Consider the following 25,750-nt stretch of genomic DNA (forward strand, 5'->3'; position numbering starts at 1 on the left):
TGCATACAAACTCACAGGCCTGCAGTGAATCTGTGAATGACTTGAACTGACTACATTTGTGCATGTCTGTCAGAGAGAGAGAGAGAGAGAGAGAGAGAGAGAGAGAGAGAGAGAGAGAGGGTCTTATTACTCTTCGTCATCTGCCATCTGTTTAAAACACTCACAGTGACACACACACGTACATGCACAAGTGTTTGTTCCTCAGCTCAGACCAGTTTGGTTATTAGTGAGTTCAGATTAACTTATGAATCTAATGCCAACATGCTGTAGGACAACATCTCATTGATTGAAAACTCATTGAAGACATCAGATTATAGTAAAGCAAATCATCATTAACAGGTATGTATATTTAATCATCTATAGTTGAGGTCACATGCTTCACTCCTCTTTTGAGAATGTGTGCATTTAAGTGTGACTATTGAAATATATTTGCTATATGCAATCTAAAAAACATCCGTCATATTTTCCTCTGTAACTCTGCCTAGTGAGATACTAATTTTGTTGGACTCAGATAGTGTTTCCAGCCCAGAAATAGAAACTGTGAGTGTGTGTGTAAAATTAAAATGCTTAGTTAGTGTATTTGATTGGACAAATATTTCATTATATTATGATACATAAACTTCTGCAATACGCTGTACTTGTTTGTTGTCTATACAGTTAGGGAAGAGCATAGGAACCTGTGAGGGAAAACCACTTTTTATTGCAAAATAATGTCACAAAATGTAATGTTTACCAACTAACAATTACCACACATTTAATGACCAGGAATGCAATTACAATAAAAGAAAAGTTCAGTAACAATTCATCCAATTCTCACTATTGACAGATTTCTTATTAGCATGGATATTACTAGTATAATGGCTGTTTATTAGTACTTTTAAAGCACATATTAATGCCTTATTCTACATGACCACATTATACATCCCATAATACACCCAATACCTAAACTTAACAACTACCTTACTAACTATTAATAAGCAGTAATAAGGGGTTTATTGAGGCAGAAGTCATTGTTAATAGTGAGAAATGGACACTAAAAGTTCAACTGAAAGCCGTGAATAAATATATAAATAACTGATACTTGTAAGCCAGACTTTAGTTTGCTGTTAGACAGTAAAGTTACATCTCTTTGTAACTTTACACTGTTTTCCTCTGATAGATATCTAAAATATAAAAGTTACTGATAATTCAGATGTGCAACAAGTAAAAATAACAAAATATACCATACAATGTCTTAAAAAATACAAATTTGTGTAAACATGTGGTGACAACATACATATAGTATAAATAATATATATATATATATATATATATATTTTTTAATGCTAAAATAGCCTATACACTGAACATGACACTGGATTTTTGGTTGTATATAATCATAATGCCTTGCTGAACTGATACTGGAAAATAATGGTTGTTTTTGTGAATAATTTTTATGTATTATAATTACTGTGTGGTATGTGCTGCTGTGACGTGTACATTTCCCCTCTGGATTAATAAAGTTTATTGAATTGAATTTGATTGAATTATTGTGTCATAACAGGCGGTAACAACGTCCAGCACATCTACAAGCAGAGGTTTATTAATTAAGCTTTACTTTTTAGGTCAGTGGATTAAAACAATAAACTTTTTGATGTTAACATGACTGATTTTAAATTTGCCTCTAAATGGCAATATAAACATGCTTTATTCAATTATGATATTTAATGCCTGTTGAGCTTCAACAAAATTCTACCATACAATTGCAATGACTTTTCTATTATTAAATGTCTAATATTGCTTAAATTTATTAACAAGTTAGCCGTGCTTTTATTCTGACTAAATCACATTGAAAATGAAGCAGGTGATAAAAATTACAAATTGGAAGAAGAGACGTAAATTGTGCTAAAATGTATTTAATGCTGCTAAACATATTTCATTAATTTCAAACCACCCTGTTATCATTGGCAGCATTGCATCTACATTTTACATATAGCAAAAAAAAAAAAAAAAAAAAACCTTGTCAATGAAACAAATAGACAAAATAGAGATTCAAACATCCATTTAATAAATCATACGAAAGGGTGATGTGTGTGTTCGTCAGATCTCTCAATCCTCTCTTTAACATTGCAGTGTTTAAAGTGTGTAGTTGTTTCATTGACACACTTCATAGCTTTGACCCTTCTGTGATTTTATGATCTGCGATTAAATGTTTGCTAAAGACATCCGTTATGAAGAGTAATGGTGAAATGCAGTTACAGTGTTAACCATCCATTGCTTTCTCGGATTGGCTTGGTCTGAATTAAAGTTTTAAAACTTTTAATCCACTGTATTTTTAAGATAGAATATTGGAGTATTAAAGGGGTGGTTGATTATGATTTCACTTGTCTAACTTTAGTTAGTGTGTAATGTTGCTGTTTGAGCTTAAACAACATCTGCAAAGTTACAACGCTCAAAGTTCAAAGCAAAGGGAGATTTTTGCTTTTAAAGAAATTGCTTTTTAAGGACTACAACAAACGGCTGGTAGAGACTACACCGCATCCCTCCCGGGTTAGTGACATCACCAACCCTAAAATTAACATAAACCCCGCCCCCAGAACACGATTTATAAATTATCAAGACAGAATATGCTAATCAATGACTAGAAGATAAAAACACATTAGCTACCTAAATTCATCAACTAACCATTCAGAAATGTTCTGTTGCTTCTACATTGTCACTTCTTGAGTCTCTCCATCATTGTCTGAATCTGGTTTGAACATAAGGCTGAAACAGTTTCTGACATTTTCAGTGTGTGTCTGTGTGAGGTAATCGGAGCTGCTAACTCTTGAAGCTCCGCCCTCTTCTTAGAAGGGGGCCGGGAGCAGCAGCTCATTTGCATTTAAAGGAACAGACACAAAACGGTGCATTTTTGCTCAGCCTTGCTCAGACAATTTTAACATGCTATATAAAAATATATAATATCTGTGGGGTATTTTGAGCTAAATCTTCAAATACACTCTCTGGGGACATCAAATACTTATTTTACATCTTGTGAAAAGGGCATCTTGTGAAAATAGTGAGCAAACCAGAAGTGAGCCTATGTCATGAAGCTCAATAAAGTGGTTCATTCAGTGAGATGTTAATGTGTTTTCAGTGTTTTTCTCTTTTTTGATTGACAGGACTGAATGATTAGGCTCCTCCCAAACTTACGTTAAGAACGTCTTTTAGTCGAGTAAAAATTATGATATTTTACTTTGTTATGTAGATAAGTGAAAGTTTTAACGTAAAAATTTACAGTCAGTAACAAAGTTAAAATACTTTATTGCTCTCCACCACTGAGTTTGACTATTAATATCATCACTTTTGAAAGTTTTATTCATAATCCAGCTAATGTGTCATGGTTGTGTAGGTGCTGAGCTCTGCTGACGGACTGAAGACGCTGTATTTATGGCTCAATATGACCAGTGAGTGTTTCCACAGATTATACCGTTTTTCAGGAACATTATATAAGTGTGCAACTATCTAAATCCTGATTGTGTTTCAGACTCGAGGATAAAGATTCACTGGATATTCATGATAATCCTCCGGCGCCAGACAATGTCGTAAAGGAGGACGACAACACTGTACGTGTGTGAGTTTCTCTTTGTGTGTGTCACGTGACACACATCTCACGTTCTGTCCTCCTCAGGTGTATTTTGTCTATGATGAAGAGGTGGAGGAAGAAGAGGCTCCTCCTCCTCCAACGCCTGAGCCAGTGATCCAGATCAATGACAAACCGCACAAATTTAAGGACCACTACTGCAAGAAACCCAAGTTCTGTGACGTCTGCGCACGAATGATTGTTCGTAAGTTCACAGTTCACTCCATCATAGCTAATAAAATTGAAATATTCTCCAAAAACAAGAAGAAATTTTATGTGTGTAATATCCGTATAGTGATTTCTATTTCTTGTATATTCTGTTTCCACTGGAGTCAGTAAAGCAGTCGTGTCTTTATCCAATGGGATAAAGGACACGTATGTTAACATGCTTACTTATACTTTATGGCATTACTAGCTGGTCCGTATCTTACCGTTAACATCTGTTTGCAAAGCCTGTCAAATGTCAAATGTCAAATTGAAACTGGTTTACCAAAGAATCCACACTTCCGGAGACATTCACTAAGTTAATGTAAAACCATTTTCCTTAGATTGAGATACTTTGGAAGGTATTTGTGCAGGCAGTCTTAGCTGATGTATTCATCTCCATTTGCAAATAATTTTTAAATACTAAAAAAATATAAAAAGAAATATTATTTTAAATATGCACGCAATTTTCCACTTTTAATGTAATGCCTATAGGCTTGTCACAATACTTCGATACCTTGAAACCTTGAGCTGTTTGAGAAGCAGCTTTATGTGCGCGCCACTTATATAGATCAGCGGTGCGCATGCTTTTGGTGTGAGCGAAAAAAGGGAATGACTGAAATTATGCACAATACTCGCAACCCCGCGCTGAAATTCAGGACATAAACACCAACATTATTCAGCCGGAGTGAGTGAGAGGAAGCGGGTATGAGTGAAACTAGGGGTGTAACGATACCATCATGTCAAGATTTCGATACTGAACTCGCAATACGATATTATTGTGATATAATTACTGATCTAACTGATTCCTGTTCCTCTTCTTTCAGTCAATAATAAATTTGCCTTGCGCTGCAAAAACTGCAAGACCAACATTCACCACTCGTGCCAGTCATATGTGCAGTTCCAGAGATGCTTTGGAAAAATAGTGAGATGACATATGCTTTCTAATATACAATCACATTGTCAGCTTCATCTTTTCATTAATATCTCTCCTCCTGTCAGCCTCCTGGATTCAGACGGGCATATAGTTCTCCTCTCTACGATCAAGAGATCAATAACCCCGGTGAGTATAATGTATAATGAAAGTTATTTTTTGACATGAAAATACTCTTGGTGATAATTAATTAAACAAGCAGAGTTTAAACAAAGAAGAGAAACAAATAATCCAATCAAAGTATTTTGGGAATTTCAAGCATGTGCTGAACACAGAACTGACCCAGCTAACGGGAACGTTCTCGAAATAGTTATGAACAGATGTTCTTTCAGTGACTGATCAGTGCCGGAGTTTGTTCGGAAAGTTTGTTCAGACATTTGTTAAAATAATTTTTTTCTGAAACATCGTTCAGCTAACATTTTTTAAATGTTGCTACTTGTTTCAGAATGTTTATAGAACATTTAAAAGTAATGTTCCCAAAATGTTTAAAGAATACTCAAATTGAATACTTTAATTTTCTTAAAGTTTGCATAACCAAGAAAAAAGGTATTTTAAAAAAAAAACGGTAAGTTTCAAACGTTCAGAGAACATTCAGATAAAACTATTTCAAAACTTAATGGGAACATAGGCCAACATTTTTTTAGAACATAATTTTATTAGCTAGGGAACAGAGCTAGCGGTTTCATTAGTGCTCTCAAATGCATGCATATATAACACATAAACATTGTATAACAACCTACATTAGCACAATTATGTGCTAGTCAGAAAGTCTAAAATGTTTCTGTAACTATTTGGTACACATAACAGAATTAAATCTTTGAATGTCTGATAAAATAACTTATGTCTATATTTTACAATGTTTGAAAATTATTGTGAAGGTAATAATAATAATAATAATAATACATTTTATTTAAGGCGCCTTTCAAACCACTCAAGTCACCATACAACAAGTAGCAACAGTAACAATATTAAAACAAAAAATAACAGTAAATAACAATGTCAATAAAGTGTAAAAAAATAAAATAAAATAAAAAACAGCTATAAAAAAGCAAGGTAATTTCTGTTAAAATGACTGTATGATGAAATCTATAAAAATAAACTGAACACATAGAAACGATACTTACCTAATTTAAATTGCACGTGTAGGTCAGCAGAACCGCACTGATCCGGTGTTTGACACACTGAGAGTGGGTGTGATCATGGCCAACAAAGAGAGGAAGAAAGGGTCAGAAGACAAAAAGAACGTAAGTGATGTGTTCTGCTTTTAAGAATAATCCAGCATATGCCTGAGCCCTCACTTCTATGTAGAATGTAATGAACATCCTTCCTTTCATTAGATGATGATGATGATGATGGAGGAAGAGGAAGCTCAACAACCGAAAGAGGATGAAGAGGTTGGTGAGGGTAAGTTAAACCAGGAGTTGCTTATTGTTTGTTACCTTTACAGCGAAATTCCGTGGTTGAAACTTGAAATGCAGTCATCTTATTAGGAATCCACGAGACTGCGAATTACTGTACATGTGATTTTCGCATCAAGCTTGCAACAGTAATTTAGGATAATAACTAATTTAAATAACTGCTGAAACTGCTGTCTCTAGGTGGCAAATGAAATCAATTTTGTTTTGTGGCTTTTACATTGTAGAATTGATATGCTGGTATACTCTATATATCTTCCTTGAGAATGGTAATATTGTTTGCGAAGGGGAGTTTACTATTTTTTGTGTAGTTTTCTTTACACATTTCTCCAGAGACTGGGGAAAGTTCTCTCAAAACAAGTAATGCCTCCTCAACACGTCAGATTTTCCTAAACAGATTCATTTTCTCTTAATTTCATACAAATAATATAAATGATTTTCTTAAAACGACAGACACAAATGTTCTTGTTCTTTCAAAACAGTCACAGCACTGGTCCTTGAGTACAAGGGCCCTGTCCCAAATGGCACCCCAAACACTCGCGGTCTTCCTACGAGTACACACTTTCGTGATGTAATGCCGCTTCGACTGTCGGGAAGAAGCTCGGCAAAAGTGCGCATCGAGGGATTCGCATATTGACCGCAAAGGGGGGCGCTCTTCTGAAAACTAAAATTACAAATGGGTCACCCTACGCTCTTGTGGACTTAATGGACACACGTTGTAAGTCCACTAGAACAAAGTGCATATGAAGTGTGCCATTTGGGAAAGGGCCATAGATAAAAGGCAATCAAGCTGAAACTGAAGTTTTCAGGATGTATTGTGGGAATATATGTGGTCTGTAAGTAAGTATAGTCTATAGGGTCCATGATGAGGTCAGAGGGTGTTAGTCCCTGGGCAAGAGAGGATTGCAGTCAGGCTAAAACTTAGGCCCTGTGCCAAATAGCACACTTAATATGACGGTGGGACAAATCTGTGGGAAAAAGTGTTTTCCAAATACCATTCAGATCAAAAAGAAACATTCAGGCACAAAACTTAGTACCTAGAGTAGAGGAATCCATTCAGCACATAGGTTTCCATGTGTGAGAATCCAATGTGACCAGGGCAGGAAACATCTCTTTTCAGTTGACTGAAAGTGCTCTCTCAGTGTTTCTTCATCCTCAAACGGTCCAAGTGTTCTTCTCTGATGCCCCTCTGGCCAGCTCATCTCCACCTCAAGCCTCTCTGCTATTTCCCTGAGATGAGGGGCTTTTGCACCGGGTAGTTATAGGAACTCAGTTATAGGAACTAGCTACCATTTCCAATCTTGCTATCAGAGAAGAAATACATGTTTTGCTTGGTCCAAAGTTGGGTTGGATTTTCTCCTCAGTGTAAAGGTTGAGAGGCTCGTCTATCACTGTTTTCCATGTTCGTAGAGTTAGTTTCCGGAGTAAAAAATGGCGGGTGCTGGTGTTTCGCGTGCGTTCGGCCAATCAGCAAACACTAATGTCACTGTAGTTCCTATAGTGCTGGTTTAGACCAGACTCTGAAGTAGGAGCTCATTTATTTCCTCCAAAAGGAGTTCTTAGAACTAAAACCGTTCCTAGTTCCTGCAGCGCGAACACGCCAAAATCCGGATACTTACGCCAATAATTCTAGGAACCATGAAAATGCTCCTCCGGTGCGAAAGCTCCTTTGAATCTATCATTTTGACATTCCTGAGGGAATTCTGACACGGTCCTAATTTCTTTCCTAAATATTTGGGACTCTTCAGGATCAATGGTACTTACCACAAAAGGCCATCTCTGCAGCTACTGGCAGATCCTTCCAATTCTTCTCCCAAATCTGCATCCCATTTCTCTGAAATGCTTCTTCATAGCAGTCAATACCTTCAGCTTTAACAGCTTCAACACTACTCTCCCACCTGGTTGTTGGCAATACCTTTAGCTTTAACAGCTTCAACACTACTCTCCCACCTGGTTGTTGGCAATACCTTTAGCTTTAACAGCTTCAACACTACTCTCCCACCTGGTTGTTGGCAATACCTTCAGCTTTAACAGCTTCAACACTACTCTCCCACCTGGTTGTTGGCAATACCTTTAGCTTTAACAGCTTCAACACTACTCTCTCACCTGGTTGTTGGCAATACCTTTAGCTTTAACAGCTTCAACACTACTCTCTCACCTGGTTGTTGGCAATACCTTTAGCTTTAACAGCTTCAACACTACTCTCCCACCTGGTTGTTGGCAATACCTTTAGCTTTAACAGCTTCAACACTACTCTCCCACCTGGTTGTTGGCAATACCTTCAGCTTTAACAGCTTCAACACTGCTCTCCCACCTGGTTGTTGGCAATACCTTTAGCTTTAACAGCTTCAACACTACTCTCTCACCTGGTTGTTGGCAATACCTTTAGCTTTAACAGCTTCAACACTACTCTCCCACCTGGTTGTTGGCAATACCTTCAGCTTTAACAGCTTCAACACTACTCTCCCACCTGGTTGTTGGCAATACCTTCAGCTTTAACAGCTTCAACACTACTCTCCCACCTGGTTGTTGGCAATACCTTTAGCTTTAACAGCTTCAACACTACTCTCTCACCTGGTTGTTGGCAATACCTTCACTGTAAACGTCTTGATATATTCTGTGAGAATGGTCCAATGGAGCTGAACAGTGTAAAGTTGCTGTAACAGACCAAAGAAGCTGACAGATGTCTCAGATGACTTATCTGCATCAACCAATAACAAGGTTCGGTGTGTGACCATATAAGGAACATAAATGCTTTGCTATTCAATTCTAGAACTTTCTTTTAGACTCCATGTTTTTTTTCTCCAAAAGCTCTGGCATTGCTTTGCTTAATTTGTGCTCTGTCTGTACATGAGTTCGGTACTGAGTCGTCCTTCCGTCGTTTCCACAGATGAGCAGTACTTTATCCTTGCAAAGACACAGTATTAGGAATCAAGTGAATATAAACTTTTGAACGGGGTCATTATTTTTTGTAATTTTTTTTAGTTGTTGGTCTTGTGAACTGTATGTAAACATCTGTTATGTAAAATAACTTATTCGGGCAGTACTAAATAAAAAGCAACGGTTTCACTTTATTTTGATGGTCCCTTTAACACGTCAACTAACTCTCATTAGAGTATTAGTTGAATATTAGTAGACTGGTAGGGTTATGGTTAGAATAAGTTGACATGAATAGTCAATTGAATGTCTTGCTGTAGCTCAAACAGTAGAGCGTTGGCGCTAGCAACGCCAAGGTCATGGGTTCGATTCCCAGGGAAAGCAAGAACTGACAAAATGTAAAATGTGTACCTTGAATGCAATGTAAGTCGCTTTGGATAAAAGCGTCTGCCAAATGCATAAATGTAAAATGTAAATGTCTGTTTGAGGATCGTCACAATTAATAGTTTGCAGAGATTAAGCAGACAGTCTTCTAATACTCTAATGAGAGTTAGTTGACATGTAGTTGCTTATAGTCAACAGAATGTTAAAAAAGGGACCATCAAAATAAAGTGTTACCAAAGCAACATGCAATTTTATATGATCCCTCTTTTCTGTTAATTATTAAAGCGATAGTTTACCAAAAAATGACAAGTCACCATTTTCTCATCCTGATGTCGTTCTAAATTCATAAGACTTAACTTGAGACACACTGTAAGATTGGCCTGTTAATTCTGATTTTTTCTTTTGTGGGAAACAAAGGCAGTTTGAATCAATCTACAGTATATTGGCTCTTTATCCATTAACTCCAAAACATACATGTTGAATGGGCACACTTTATCCTTTATTGTTAGGAAAGCAAGATGGAGACAAGAAAGACAAAACAGCAGCAGATGACAAGGTAAACTACCGCTGTACTAATGTCAAAAAAGTTGCAAGGACAGGAGCAAAGGTTGCATGGACTGGTTTGTCAACTTTATGCAGCATTTTCAAAGTTTCTAGTTCCAGCTTATGATTCCCTCATGAGTTTGGGCGTATATGTGTGTGCCCTTCAGATTGTCCTGTTATATGGTGTTTGTTGGGTAGTTTTAGTTGTCAATAGTGGTGCATGTTAAAGCATGTATCACTAATACTATTGGTTATGATGGGTTAAGGATTTGAAGACACCCCTAGTACTAAACTATAGTGCATAACTCATACTACAACATTTGTGCTATGGGCATGATTTGTACCTCAAATTGTGTGGCTTGTTGAGGAGAGGTGTGCTATTTCTTTTCTAAAAGACTAAAAATCCTATAAACCTGAGCCATATCTAGAGACCAGAATTTCATAGTGACTTAAAGGGATAATTTACCCAAAAATGAAAATTCTGTCAACATGTTGTTCCAAACCCATTAGACTCTGGTTAATCTTCGAAACGCAAATAAAAGTTTTTGTAATGAAACCTGAGAGGCTTTGAAAATCTAGCTAAGCAAAACCTACCAGATCCAAAAAGGTTATAAAGGAATTGTAAAACAAATCCAAATGGATCGAGTAGTTTGATCTAAAATAAGTCTTGCAAAGATATATGATCACTTTATATGATGAACAGGTTTTTATTCACACATAGGACATCACATATGGTAATCACAGAAGATTGTTCCTCACTCAACAAACCTCTTTGTTCTTGTGCATAAGCTTCTATTGTTTACCAAATGTAATTTGTGTGTCAATCATTGAAATAAGGCAGACTGATAGAGAACATAGAACATATCTCTCAAACCCTTTAGCGTCTCTAATAGATCATTTTGATTTCTAAAATCCTGTATTTTGCCATAAAACACATATTATTAGAAAACTTTCTCTGTTACATGGCCATCATGTCCTGGAGGAAACTGAGAAGCTTGGGACCAACACCACCTAGTGGTCAAAGACTTGATTACTTTGGCCTGTTTTCATGGTCTAAAGATGATCTGAGACAAATTATGCACATTTTCACTGAACAGTTTAAGTGGAGTTTAATTTTTTCCCACACTGTTATCAGTGTGACAACCATGTCATAACCAGACTTCTATTGACCACAATGCAGAGAAATAATAACACAAGACTGTTGTATTTGGAAATGTCTTTAATGTTTCCTGCATAATTAATTAAAACAGCTAAATGCATATTTTGATAGGTCAGTTACGTTTGACAGCATTGTGTATAAACAGTAGACGCTCATCTCACTGTCAAAAATACTTTACCGATTTCCTGAAACCTAATTTTTTAGTTCCATTGGGGGAAAAATCCAATTAAATTTGTGCAAGAGATTTTGTGGGACAGTTGCTCTGGCATGTAGTGCACACTCTTTAACAGGTTGCAACCGAATCTGAATCTGGTTCCTGATCTCACCCCCACTTCTCTGTCGCTGTTCATGAAAGAGGCAAATAAAACCCTCTAACAGACTGTGTTTGATTCACAGAACAAGAAGCAGCAGCAGACGTTCAGTCAGTCTCACTATTATATGGCTCTGTATCGCTTCAAAGCCATCGAGAAAGATGACCTAGACTTCCAGTGAGTCTATTCACATTTATTAATATTTCAATTTAGTGATAGCATTCATGCATTGTCAAAACCATCATAAATGCTTCATTAATTGGTTTAATTTCTAAACCTGATCAGGTGTGTTGTGTGTGTTTGTGTTTCAGTCCAGGAGATCGCATCACAGTGCTGGATGACTCTAATGAGGAGTGGTGGAGGGTGAGTTCATTGTGGTGGATTGCTATCAGAAGTTAAGGTTAGTACAGGAGTACATGAGTGAGTCAGGAGGACAGTTTTTCTCTTCCATACATTTAATGCAGGGCTGGGCAACTTTGGTCCTCGAGATCCACTTTCCTGCAGAGTTCAACTCCAACCATGATCAAAATCACCTGCCTGTAGCTTTCTAGTAGTCCTGAAGACCTTGATTAGCTTGTTCAGGTGGGTTTGATTAGAGCTGAACTCTGGAGCTGAACTCTGCAGGAAAATGGATCTTGAGGGCCAGAGTTGCCCAATACTGGTGTAATGACTGGGGGATTTCTAAGCAGAAGTCTCCTCAACACATAGTACAATGTTTCTTAGAGCCTTATCAAAGAAACATGCAGTGCTAGAACATTATTGGTTCATATTATTATTACTACTAAGGTTTCAAATTCATCTCCTGTGATCACTTGTGTTCGATTTCGTTCAGACCCTCCCCTTTTAATTTCTTCTCATACTACATAATTTTTGTGTCTCACAAGTGTCTCACACAAATATGATTGAATGGATAAAACCATGTTACGCAGTTTACAAGAGAACGGGAACGAATAAAGGAGTCCCCGGTCTTTTCACGCACATGGAGTGCACATTATTATTATTTTCTGTATTAAGCAAACAAAGCAACACAGATAAGTACGGACACAACAAAACATATATAGGCAAATATAGATCTTGAAAATGCAAGTATCAGACAAATAAGCTAGTTTACGAAAAACAAGAAAAGATGCATAATATGAGAGTAGACAAATGAACAAACGAAGAATAAAACATAAAAACAGCATAAAAGCAATATAGATGAACATATGTATTAGGGCTGGGATGATACACCTATCTCCCGATTCGATACTATCACGATACTTGGGTGCCAATACGATATGTATTGCGATTGTTTTAAGAATTGCAATTCTACAAGTATTGCGATTCGATATTGCAATATATTGCGACTTTTTTTTTTTTAAACACTAGACCATGGGGAAAAGTTAAATCATACACTTATACAGACTGTACATGATGTATAAGATGAGTCATATTTACAAAAACAATTCATCACATCTTTCTGAGTTTTATTTCAGAAGCATCATACAGTTCTACATTCTCTTTAATAAATGATTCAATAACAAATACATTTTTTAACAGTCACTTGTCGCCACCTAGTGGCGAAACAATGTAATCGATAAATGCGTTATTTTAAGTGCCAAGTTTCTATCAAAAGCTGATTTACTCTGATTTTATCGCTACTGTAGACATCAGTGTTTATATTCAAACTTTAAACTTTTATCTCAGTAATTCTATGATAATTTGAACTATTGTATCACAGAAATAATGATACTATGAGGTTGAAAAGATTGTTTGTGAAGCTGTTGCATGACAACTCTCTCCGGGTCAGTGGCTTTGTACTTAACCCTCTGGGGTCTGAGCTGTTTTCTGGCCCTGGAGGTGTTCTGACATGCTCTGACATTTGTGCTTATTTCTGTTACTTGTGACATTTTCATGGCTAAAGTCTGATTACACTGTATTTAGCACAAACTCTGCTACAATAATATATCAGCAGCATGTATGTTAAAGTTTGTAGTTTTGAGATAATGAAATTTATGTGTGGTTTGTAAAAAAAAAAAATATATATATATATATATATATATATATATAAGGCCATGAAACCCATACTGATTATTTCTTCACAAGACTTTTGAATATTGTATCACGTAGCCTAAAATATTTGCTCCAAAACTATGTGAAAATCATCCTGACTGCTCATTCAGATAAGACAATATATTGATTTAAAATTTGTAAGACTTGTTTTGTGTAAGAAAGCTTTATGTGAAGAGGCGTGATCACGTCATTAAAATGTATGGCTTTCACACCTGAGAAAGACAAATACACTCCCCTAATGGTCCTATTAGGAGCTATCAGGCCCTATCATTCTGAGCAACCTTGCACAAAGAATGAGGAGATTTAAAAAAGAATGGCTTTTAGATTGTTTGGGATTTATTTACAACACAACATAATCCAAAGATACACAACAAATGACAAAAAAGCACATTATTGAAAACAATGATCCAAAGACAGAGACCTTTGTGCCATTCCTAAAAACATTTTACATACCTTTCATTTCCAAGGTGTTTGATTTTCACTTTACCATGTTCATATACAGAGACTCATGTGAATGTTGAAGTCAGCAGGACTCATCCACGCCTCGGGTCCCTGTAAAAAAAAAAAACAACAACAACAAAAAATTTTTTCCCTGTGAACATACTGCTATCAAGAGAAACTATAGGGCTGCACAATTTTGAGAATAGATTTTATATTTTTCTGGTTAAAATTGCTTTTTACAAATCACAGAATACACACACAAATGTTTCCAATAATGTATAATGAACACCAGGTTTGTTGTGCCTTGTAGGCATAGGCTACGTGCAGTGCTGCATAAAATAATAATAACAATAGCCTAAGCAGCCTATAAATCTTCCAGAAGATTTCAGTAACAACTTCGTTAGAGAAAAATATATTGATTATCATATGTTACTTCAAATGTTTCCATTCGTTATGATGATATGAAATGAGATTAGAGTAACATGAAGCCTTTGTTTGGTGCGTTTTGCTTTTCAAACCCACAGCGCGCTCCAAAATATGATACATTGATACATATGATACATATCCACAAACGCAGTATAGTAAACACGGGTCTAAATATTATAATATTCACCTTATATCTAGCAACAGTTCAACTGCAATGTGAAGTTTATGCAACAATAACATAAACTAATAATTAAGAATTTCTTACCTTACATCTTTCTTGTCTTCAAATCGCGTTCTTCTAATTCTTCTGAGGTAAATCCAAGTGAAACAGCAGAGCACAGCACAAACACAGTCTTCCAAACTCGATGAAAAGCAGAGGAGTAAGTTCCCGAAGTCTCTGGTTCTTTGTTTTGAGGTAATGAGGGCGTTTACAGGTTTGCGTTCGTCGCGTGGATCATTAGCATGTCAATCGCTCGTGCGCGCTTGGGCGTGGTCACATTAGAGTTAATTAGGACGCGTTTGAGAAACTGTACATGCCGCTGCTTTCATACGGATTACTTAAACAGAGAATATGTGTTTTTTAAATAATTTACATACTTTAAAAATAGAGACTCCAAGCGTTGTATAGACATGCGTTTCAAGTCTATGTGACAAACATTCGCTGAGTTACTGTTACAGGTCATTTTCTGTCGCGTTTCAGAATGAGTTTCACATTGAGAGAGACAGCAGAACGCGCAACATGTTTATTTTCTTTGTTTTACGAAAAACACAACATTTTGTTTTTATTATGAGTGTACACAAATAAAAGAAGACATTTAACTGTTTTTATTGATGTACAACATAAGCATGTAAGATCAAAATCATCAGAGTATTTTGAGTCTCTTTTGCACTGATCTGAAAAAAAACGAGCCAGGGGTTAAACCCACACATTGTATATCTCCAGATTCAGAATGTGTAACAGTGTAAAGCATTGAAAGTATGATGTTATTGATATCATTTATTATATAAAAAAGGGGGGACAAAGAAAGGAATACAAAGAAGGAGGGAGATTCATGGACAGGGAGAAGGACGGGAAAGGAAAGAGAGAAAAGAAAATGGCCGTTGACTGGCTTAATCGATTTCCTGCTGTAACTGCCTCCCCATTTTGAATCTAAATAAAGCAAAAGTAAGGAGGAGTTGATGAGGAAGCTCAAGGAAAATGAAGATGACATGATCCCTCCCAGTCGGGCAGCGCATTGAGCAAAGGGTCCCCTTCCCCGTTCAGGTAGAGCTCAACCCACTTGATATGTGCTGGAGTGCAGCAGCAAAACTCTCCATTGACTGGCCATCACAGCAGGCGGGCAGAGGAACAGAGAGAGATCTGTATGATGGTAAAGGGCTTTTATCATATGCATTACACAGGACCTGAAGTTGGAGTTCCACATAGACTACATTGTGAAAAAAGCCCAGCAGAGGTTGTACTTCCTTCGCCAGCTGAAGAAGTTCAACCTGCCACGGGATATGCTGACCCAGTTCTACTCAGTCGTCACAGAGTTGGCTCTTTGCACTTGAATAACTGTCTGGTTTGGTTCAGCTACCAAATCTGATGTCTAATTTTGTAGATGAACCAGAAGAATGCTACAACGGACAGGCCAGACTGCTGAGAGGATTATTGGTGCTCCTATTAAACTCTGCTCTTCCAGAGCGAGAAAGTGGGCAGGTAAAATCATCACAGAATCCACTCACCCTGACCCTGTTGCCGTCCAGCCAAGGTCTTAAAACACTGGACACTAGAACATTTAGGCAAAGGGTCTCTAAATCTGCTCCTGGAGAACTACCGTTCTGTAGGTTGGAGAACCCTGATCTAGGCACAGGAGCAGCTTCTTCCTACAGGCAATCTCCTCTTTCAACAGTTAAATGCCTCCCAATGCCTCTCTTAGTGCAATACTCCCACTGTTTAGTCTTGTAAATTCACTCCTATTTATTCATATTATCCATAATACTGTACATATGTTCATAATATGTAAATGTTTATTCTGACACAACCTTACTGTCCTTATTTATTTATTTTTTCATTAAATGTGTTTTGTAGAAAAATGAATAAAGTTCTGTCTGATTCTGATGAATTTGTCATAGACAATAGAGATGAAGTTTGGCTCTTTTGACGCATGCTAACAAACAGGACTTCCAACATGTGACACATGTTAGCAGTGAATGCTAATAGCAATTAGCTTAGGGTTAAAACATGATAAAACAGGTAAAAATGTGCTAGAAACATGTAATCGTGTTGGCATCAGTCTAGAAACATGTAATCGTGTTGTCATGATGGTTTGTTATGATTCGTCATACCAGAGGCATTTCACCCATTGAGATACCTCACTCATGTTATCAGATAACCAAGGTTACGCAAGTAACCTAAAGCTTTTGAAACCTTTTAAAATCATCATGAAATCAAAATTGACTATTGTTGTTGAAATACTGCAGTATTTTGTTTTATAAATGATTTATCCGTGAACATAATTGTCCAAAAAATCATGTTCCCTTGTAATCTTCAATCAAAATAACTTTCCCTCCCTCTTGGAATGACTTCTCTAATGAAGTGTTTACTGGCGCTAGGTCGGGGCAAACTGTCACTCACATGAGATCATAGCAGCAGCAAACCACAATGATCTAACGATCCAATTAATTCCCGATAGACAAAATCAAATCCTGCCCTACTTTTTTTTTTTTTTGGTCAAGAAGCCATTCCACTTGTATATACATCACAGTTGGGAAGAAAAGACTAACACAACTTCCATTCCATGCCGATATTAGCGGTTCTGTGTTAACTTGCCTGGTTAACCAGAACTAAAGTACTTGTAAAACCTACTTTCTTTGATACCGCCCAGGGGTGCGTTTCCCAAAAGCATCGTTAGCAACTATGGTCAAAACATTTACACTGAATTGTGTTGGTAACGATAGAACTTGCAACCATGGTTGGCTTTGGGAAACGCACCCCAGGTTAGAACGTGATTTCAGTGGAAATCAGAATGTATATCTTCCTAAAGTGTTTGCACATTAAGCTGAGAAAGGAGAAATTATTTTAATGGAGAAACACTAACACACTTTAGCTTTAAAGCCTAGGTCTTCAACCCTGCTCCTGGTGACCACTGTCCTGGGGTGCGTTTCCCGTACAATGACGTAGCCCGCTGCTTAACTACCATAGTACAATGCATTGTTGAAGAAATCAACTAGCTAGTCTCGCTTGTTTCCCGAAACTGTATATTGTCGCAAATTTGTCGTTCAACCACATTGGTAATGACAGGGTTTCTGCAGGGTTTGGTCAGTCAAATTTAAGACTTTTTAAGACCTTTTTATGACCATTATGATTGAAATTTATGACCTACACGAATTACGAAAAATCATTAAAATTCCTTTCAAAAGTTTTTTTTTTAATTGACTTTCATTGAAAGTAACAAGATGTATTATTTAAATGCCTAAAGACAGCTCCAACGCCTTCTTACCCAGTGTGCAATATGCTTGATACTGATTATTTGCCACAGGCTTGAGCCAACTACTAAACACACCATCTTTGAGCCATGGCTCGTTAAATGTACACTTTCCCATTGTGATAGACCGGGAGATTTCAGTTAGGGCTGGGCAATATGGCCAAAAACAATTATCACGATAATTGTTTTATATTAGTCAATATCGATAATTATCACGATAAATGTCAAATCTTTATTTCTTTCAAGTTTAAAGGCAGACTGTTGCTTCTAAGTGAAAGTTGTAGAAACCAGAGCTTTAATTGTGGTTTTAAACTAACTTTACTCTTTATTGTCAGAAAATATAATGACAAACACTTGCTAAAACAGGTGAACATTTCACAAATCTGAGGTAGGACATTCAAACATTTGTCATTTGTCCTTAACAAAATAAATATCTTTATTGGGAAAATAATTACTTAGTTTCTGCACGTGCTAATAGGGGCCAAGTCTTGAAACAGGTTTGTGTTGCCTAACTTTGATGGCACATATCTTCAGGAAATGTATGAAAAACAGTAGCCTAAATACATTATTAAATACTGTAAATATTCCATAGTCCTTTAATACATTATCAGCACTAATAATATAATAAAATTCAATATGTATATCCCACATGGTGCAGTTAATATTACTAGGCTAACGTTACAGTAAATCCATGATAAATGATGGGAGATTGTAGACGGAAAAGCCTTCAGACTGTATCGTTGTGCAGAGTTTCTCCTGTTGGTCAGCGCTGTTCAATCTGCCTTTAAACTGGTTTAAATCACTGAGACAGTGTGTTCTTCGCTGAATTCAAGCACTTCTCACTGGATCTTGTGACCGAGACCGATCAGAGTAAACGCATCAGTTCTATTGAGCTCGCGCTGCGCTGCCGTTTGGACTTGGAGCCGAGCGGGTAAATGGTTCGTGTGGCGCGCGTTTCAAATGAGCGTTCCGCTTTTGGCGCATTTAACCTGTGCATTTAACATTATGCCGCCAGCGCATTTTCAGGGGGAAAAAGCAATGGTAGAACCAACGAATGAACGAGCATATCAATTTAAGACGTGGCTAAATGAAATTTATGACCTTGTATGGAAAATCCGGACGTTTTTATGACTTTTTATGGCCTAAAATTCTGATTTTTAAATTTAAGACGTTTTATGACTTTTTATGACTCCGCGGAAACCCTGGGTAATGATGTCACGCAGGTTTTGGAGTAATAACTTCTCTGAGATCGAATTAATGCTAGATGTTTTGCTATTAATTATGGACATGGCATCTGAGGACAATTTAAAAATTGTATCTGTTATTTTGCTTTATTTCCAGATTCAGTCATAGGCTTGTTCTTGCGTACTAGAGCACGTGCGCACATGCGCTCTCATCCAAAACGGTGCTTTAAATATTTTTACAATATAAAAACGCTAATTATATATGTATTCAAAATAAAAGATATAGATTGTACTGAATGTCAGCTTGCTTATTTTGCTCAAGATAATGATTTAAGTCCACATGTCATGCAAACAAGAAACTACGCTTCCAACCACAGGTCGAGAGCTGTCATCCCAACCACACAACTTTGCAATGCTGAAATTTGCAATGGAAAAGGTGTCGGTAAACACAGACTTGTTGAACTATGCTGATAACGATGGAACTTGCAACCATAGTTGGCTAATGATGCTTTCGGGAAACTCACTCCTGCAAAGTTTGTTTTCAACCTGCTTCAGCTCACCAACCTGTGATTTTTCAGTTGATCCCGAAGAGCTTGATTAGCTGATTCAGGTGTGTTTTTGAATAGGGTTGGAACTAAACTCTGCAGTACATTTGGGTCTCTATTACCCCTTTTCCACCAGCAAGAACCGGGTGCTAGTTCAGAGCCAGAGCTATTGCCAGTTCAGAGTTGGTTCAACTGACGAGCTCTCTAAGAACCGGTTTGCCTTTCCACAGGCCAGAGAGCCAGATCTTACTGTATACATCTCATGTTGCACACACAAACACATCAGGCTTGTTCGAGATGGTTCGGCTTCTCGCAGACTGATCGGCACATGACATCAAAGCACTGCAAAAGTAATCCAAAAGCACAAGGAGTCGTATGCTCTCCAAACACTCCCGCAGCTCCGAACGGTCCGCGCCGCTCAGATGCATCTCAAACAAGCCTTCCATCAACAATGGCGGTCGTTGCGTTACTATTGATGCTCATGGCTTTGCGAACCTACATCGGCATTCAAACACGGCGAATCCAACGCGTTTGTGCAGCTCGCCGTAACTTGCATAGACAGAGATTACAATAGAGCTGCTATTAGCTCGATTAGCTGCTATTTAAAAAATGGCGGTCACAAGTTTCTTTTCGTCTTGTTGGTCACGGTAACCCCGCCCCCAGCCCTTGACGCAAGCGGTTCTTACTTCTAGCCCAGCAATGTTTTGGTGCTACTTAATATCCACTTTTACTGGTTCAGAGCTGGTGCTTTGGGTGTCGAAAAACAAAGAACCGATTTGAACCTAGGCTCTGGCTCCGAACCAGCACCAGCACTGCCTTGGTGGAAAAGGGGTGTGTGAGCAGGGCTTCAGACCTAGGCTTTAAAGTAAACACTAGCCCACTAGTTGTGTAAACTGTGTCTATGTGTGTCTCAAAGGGTAAGATTGGTGAGAAGACAGGCTACTTGCCCATGAATTACATCATCAGGGTGCGAGCAGGCGAGAGGGTATATAAAGTGAAACGCTCCTTCGTGGGAAACAGAGAGATGGGCCAGATTACCCTGAAGAAAGATCAGGTCAGTGTGTGTCTGTGTGGTGAGGACTGAAGAGGGATGAGTGATTGCCATGTGGATCACTATTATTAATAAAGTGTTGGGGAGAGTTAACACACTCAACAGCTCTCTGCTGTTGAGGTCTTACTGCTAACAGCTTCTCAAATTATATAGCGAGCTAAACGTGAGAAATGGCAAATGTGTTTGTGTACGCTCCTCTCCCCTCCCCTGAATAATTCAACTGGAATACCTCTATGTCCCGTATGATAATCTAAAAATCTGGTCTGCCTATTTAATGTTTGTATTTAAGCGTAAAGGAACCGAATCAAAATATATTTAAGAGGCAGTTTATTGACTGATCACCAATTGATTTTTCAGATTTATAACTGTGTTCTGCTTTGTAGATTGTGGTGAAGAAAGGAGAAGAGGTGAATGGATATCTGAAAGTAAGCACTGGCCGTAAACTGGGCTTCTTCCCTGCTGACCTACTACTAGAGCTCTGAATGATGGAGATTTAATCAATGAAGAAAATATGTGAAGCTCAAGAATGGACAGAGAAATAAATGAGACAGAAGGAGAGAAATGACAAAATTTGACCTCATATACACAGGGTCTAAATTTAACTTTTACCAAGCACTGAATATGAATAAAAATATTTGCTGAGAAAATAAAAATAAAGTTTCTCATTAGTTGGCCAGTAATTTTATTAGGAACTGCAAAAATAAGTTTGTATTGTCTAAACTAAAACTCTTTGTGGTGACACATACATTACTCACATTAAAAACAGGTGTAACACATAACCAAATCAAAGAGAAACCATAGCAACAAACTGAAAACTAGGTCAAAGAACTAAAACACAAAGGCTGAGTCCCAATTCGCCTACTTATACTACGACCTAAAAGTATGTACTTTTTTTGTGAGGAAAAAGTACATACTTTTGAGTGTGTAGCAAACGAGTATGCACGTTCTGGGACATACTTCGATGACGGCATGCAACGTGAACGAGTTACCGCGACTGTTAACAAAACATTTTACATTTCATTCATTCTTATATGTCCAATATAATTTTATTTACTATTCCCATATTTTTTTCCACAATACATTAACAATGTGTTTTACCAAACTGAGGAGTGAAGCAGGGCGTCGTCGTAGATCAACCAAACGCAGGTCGTTTGTGAGGCCGCTGGTTCTGACGTTCATGTGCAATGTGTGTAACAAAAGCTACTTATTTTCTGAGTTAAAATATTTAAAGTTTATAGTATAACTATTGTTTAACGTATTTTATACTTAATTATATACTTATGTATAATACTCAAAAATACCCTGATGAAAATGAACCATGCTTTTACTATAGTAAAAGTGTAGTAACCATGTTTCTTTGGTTGGACTGATAAAGTTAACATTTGTACAGCCACAGTATTACTACAAATAAGTCAGTGTGGTTAAACTATGGTTAGTGTAGTAAAAGGTGTTTATTTTCATAAGGGTTTATAGTAAGGTATAAATCTAAGACAGAAACATCAAAAGAAATACATAAAAAAAGACACTTGCATGACACTGTACTAGCTACCTTTTTATTTATTGTTTTGTAGCCTGATAACCCCAATGAGGCGCTCAGTATCTTCATCGGACCCTACAAGATAAACACGGTACTTTTTTGGCACAACATAAACCAATTAATATTACGAGACAATAAAATATAACTTTAATTAGGGTTAAACATTTGAATTCTTACACTTAAAAACTGAGGGTGCATCTCCGACTGCTGCATCCGACTGCCATGTTTACATCACCATCATCACCGCAAAGCTCCTCCCTCCCGGACGCAATGGGTTGTGGGCAATATTAGCCGTTGGAGTGTGCATTGATCTGCACTTCGAATTCTAACCGGAAATAGTAGATCATCCGGGTATCTTTGGAATACTCATTTCAACATTACTACGATTTGGGACGTACTAATTCTAGTTTCACATACTATTTAGGACGGATAGTATGCGAATTGGGACTCAGCAATAGTAATCCCAGAAAATCCCTTAAATATATTTTGTGTAGGAACCCCAGTTTTGTTTGGTTTTTACACACCAGTTAAATGAAAACAGGAAGTGTGAACATGTGACATACAAAGTTAAAGAAATGTTTTTTTGTTGCTGTTGTTTTTTAACATTCTAATACATAACTTATTGCAGCAGTATACAAGCTTACAAAAATGTATTTTTGATATGCTTTAACATGTTATGACCCAGACAACTACTGTATGAGGTAAAAAATCAGGTCTTTTGTTGTGTTTGTGGGTAGGATTTTATTATTGACTACTCTTTTCAAAGAGGAAGTCAGAACCATTGAAGTGATGAGTAAACAAGATGGATGAAGTGTGCTTTATTAACTCCTGACAGAAACCACAAATTGATGACGAAGATTAGGAATTTTTTCGCTATCGTTGGTCATTAAGATGGCTGTTGCTAATGTGCCTTCCTGAGTTTTTTCCTGTCTTTCCATGGTTAACCTGTGTCGTGGAAATTCTTTCTAGACTTTAAACAATAATTGGAAGACAGCTGGAAATTTCAAAAGTTAATGAGATCTTTATTTCTTGCAAGAAAGGCCGTTCACACATCAGTCAGAGTCTGATATGAGAAGCGCGCTGACTTCTCCTTTTTGCCCAGCTTATCTACAGAAAACCTATCACACTTATTCTAACACCCCTTTATGCGCACACACTTACACACATATGTCATTAAAAACAATTGAGTATATCTTTTCCAATGCAACACCTTTGCTCTTAGTGCAAGCTCTATTATACTATACAGAATAAAAAAGAAAGAAACATTAAACACTGGATGGATGACTCTTCCTCAAACACACATTGATCCCAAACGTGGGCTAATGCTTCCTTTTCCCTCAAAAATAATGGGCGGTGGGGGTGTTCTCTTTCGAAGCAAAAAAGATTTTCTTCCACCTGGCTGAAAATGCTCCAAATGATGCGGACCGTCTGGGGGTGTAGTCTCCATTCCCCTCGAGGCAGTCCGTTCTGGGACAGAATATCTGCTCTCGTGTTCATGGAGCTCGGCAAACGTATTGCTCTTACTGAGTGGAGATTGTCCTGTTCAATCGCTGCAAAAGATGCTTTCCAACAGGTGTTTTACCATTCGTTGTAAAACTGTGGACCTATTTTTCCAAACGCCTCACACCCGTACATTCTTCCGTTGAGAGCTTGAATAATAGACACTCCAGCCCGGCGGCGGAGTAATACCGTACCTCACAGCACATCCAATACAAGTCAATGGAGTTGAACTACGATAAAACCTGTTGGAAAGCATCTTTTGCAGCGATTTTTGTGTGAGCATATCAGTGAACACCCCTGACCACTCGGTGAGTTTCATGTCTTTGTAAACGAAAGTTTAATGCGTTTTAGGAAGGATTGTTCCAGTGCACATATGCAGCCATTCTGGAGGTGGGGGGAAAGCGAAAGAAACCTAAAATTCTCGGGACAGCAGCATGTGTCCAAATTTCAATCTTAACCGTTCTATTTCATCAGAAACGATCTGTAAACAGGGCTTTAAGTGTAAAATACCAAACTTGTTTCAGGGACTTGAAGAGGGACTTGTCCACTGGTTGCAGACAGTGGGTGGTGTGGGGGGAAGAATAGCCCACCACATGTACCGTGTGACTGAATGAGCCTCAGGAATTTGATGTTGAATACATGGCTGGTGTGGCCATCCAGCAGCAGCACATGTGGTCTGAGGTCATCCTTAGGGAGCATGTCCACGACCTGCATCTCCCAATCCAAAAATAGCTCAGTTGTTACCCAGCCGTTATCAGACACCTTCACCACTGTTGTTGGGGGTAATGTTATTAAGCCACTTGGCTTTGAAAATGAACCAGTACTGCTCAGCCCACTCCTCCCCTCCTCTTTTTGTTGTTTGCCTATGTGTACTGGTAGAAAAGCGACTGGATCTCATTTCTTCTAAAGTGGGAAACCTCTCTTGGAAAGGGTTTTGAACAGCTTAGCCAGCTCTGCCTCATTCTCAAAGCATGCTTGTAGCCTTGTACGTTATTCTTGACTCTCCGCTGGAGAATGCTTTTTGGCACGTTCCATGCATGTGCAACCATGCAAAGTTGTGGAGCCTGCCCTGCCTCCACCTGCTTCCTATACTCCATTATCACACCCTTCATCCTATTCTCACTCCATTGGCTCAACTTTTGCCCTGGCTTCTGCCCTGGCCTATTCTTCTTTTTTTTTTCCCTTATCTCCTTCCTCCCTGTCCTCTTTTCTGCCATTGGATTCTTAAATAGGGCCTACATGATTATTATCATCATAATTGGCAAACAAATTATGCTAACTAGCTTTTTTTATGCAAACTAGCTAGCTAGTGATTAGCATTGCAAGCTTGCTCAATATAAACAGTTTAAGTTTATCTTTAATATCTACCTAGCTAACTAAATTTATGAGAGACACAAGGGAACTCAATTCCCCCATTAGAATGACTTGAATGGTTGTCCCAGTTTGCCAGTAATACCCTGTCCCAGTTTAACAATACACTATTAGCAAACTGGGACAGTGTCAAAATCGCGTAAAAAACACTTTTACACATCCTATAACAAAATATATAACAATCATAAACGATCCATGAGTTTTTTTATTTTTATAACCTCAACATTATTCACCTCAGAATGCTATGTCATTTTACTGACAATCACGGTTCACTGCAAGGTTGAATATGGTGTGCCACACCCCCGGAAGTGATGTCATAGCCACAAAACCATTATTATAATTTTTTTGATCACATACATGCTTATGATGAGCTCAGTGTTGATTTAGTTATTTTAGTAATTAAAGCATATGTAAAGATATAAATTGAGAATCTTAAATGTCTTTTACCCATCTTGGTAAAACCCATCTCTTATCCATTGTCCCACTTTACCAGTATTCAACCTACGTTGTTAATTTGCGAGAGCTTGTTGTAGTTACTCATTTAAAAAAAATATTAAATTACTGTAACTAATTACTAAGTAAATAGTTACACCCAACACTGGCGGTCAGTGAGTAGAGAATGTGATTACCCTATGAGTATGTGAGAGACTTTAACTAGAAACTGGTCTTACACTGGACAGAGGTATTATAATGTAAGATTAGAGGTGTTACAATAGTGTAAGATTGAAAATAATCAAAGATATTTGAA

At 37.6% G+C, this 25,750-nt stretch overlaps 1 protein-coding gene and 1 long non-coding RNA gene across 2 annotated transcripts in view; one reads left to right on the forward strand and one right to left on the reverse strand.

The window, feature by feature from the left end:
* LOC309503583 overlaps nucleotides 1-25,750 on the reverse strand; it is a 194,824-nt gene that overhangs the window by 25,337 nt on the left and 143,737 nt on the right. The window lies entirely within an intron of this gene.
* stac3 (SH3 and cysteine rich domain 3) lies at nucleotides 168-21,259 on the forward strand. The gene is made up of 13 exons (XM_082176271.1): nucleotides 168-339; nucleotides 3,371-3,425; nucleotides 3,506-3,584; nucleotides 3,650-3,806; nucleotides 4,633-4,730; nucleotides 4,808-4,868; nucleotides 5,886-5,983; nucleotides 6,077-6,143; nucleotides 9,925-9,971; nucleotides 11,514-11,605; nucleotides 11,740-11,791; nucleotides 20,460-20,597; nucleotides 20,978-21,259. The coding sequence occupies exons 2-13, from the start codon at nucleotides 3,409-3,411 to the stop codon at nucleotides 21,074-21,076; spliced, it is 1,005 nt and encodes a 334-aa protein (XP_082032397.1). The 5' UTR covers nucleotides 168-339; nucleotides 3,371-3,408; the 3' UTR covers nucleotides 21,077-21,259.

This window comes from Leuciscus leuciscus (genome assembly GCF_965113295.1).
Source record: "Leuciscus leuciscus genome assembly, chromosome: 7".
Lineage (NCBI taxonomy): Eukaryota > Metazoa > Chordata > Actinopteri > Cypriniformes > Leuciscidae > Leuciscus > Leuciscus leuciscus.

Excerpts from the sequence above, each read along its gene's own strand:
- stac3 (XM_082176271.1), top strand. Across the intron at positions 3,585-3,649 it reads TAAAGGAGGACGACAACACT|GTGTATTTTGTCTATGATGA; the intron begins GTACGTGTGTGA and ends TGTCCTCCTCAG. Across the intron at positions 11,792-20,459 it reads CTAATGAGGAGTGGTGGAGG|GGTAAGATTGGTGAGAAGAC; the intron begins GTGAGTTCATTG and ends TGTGTCTCAAAG.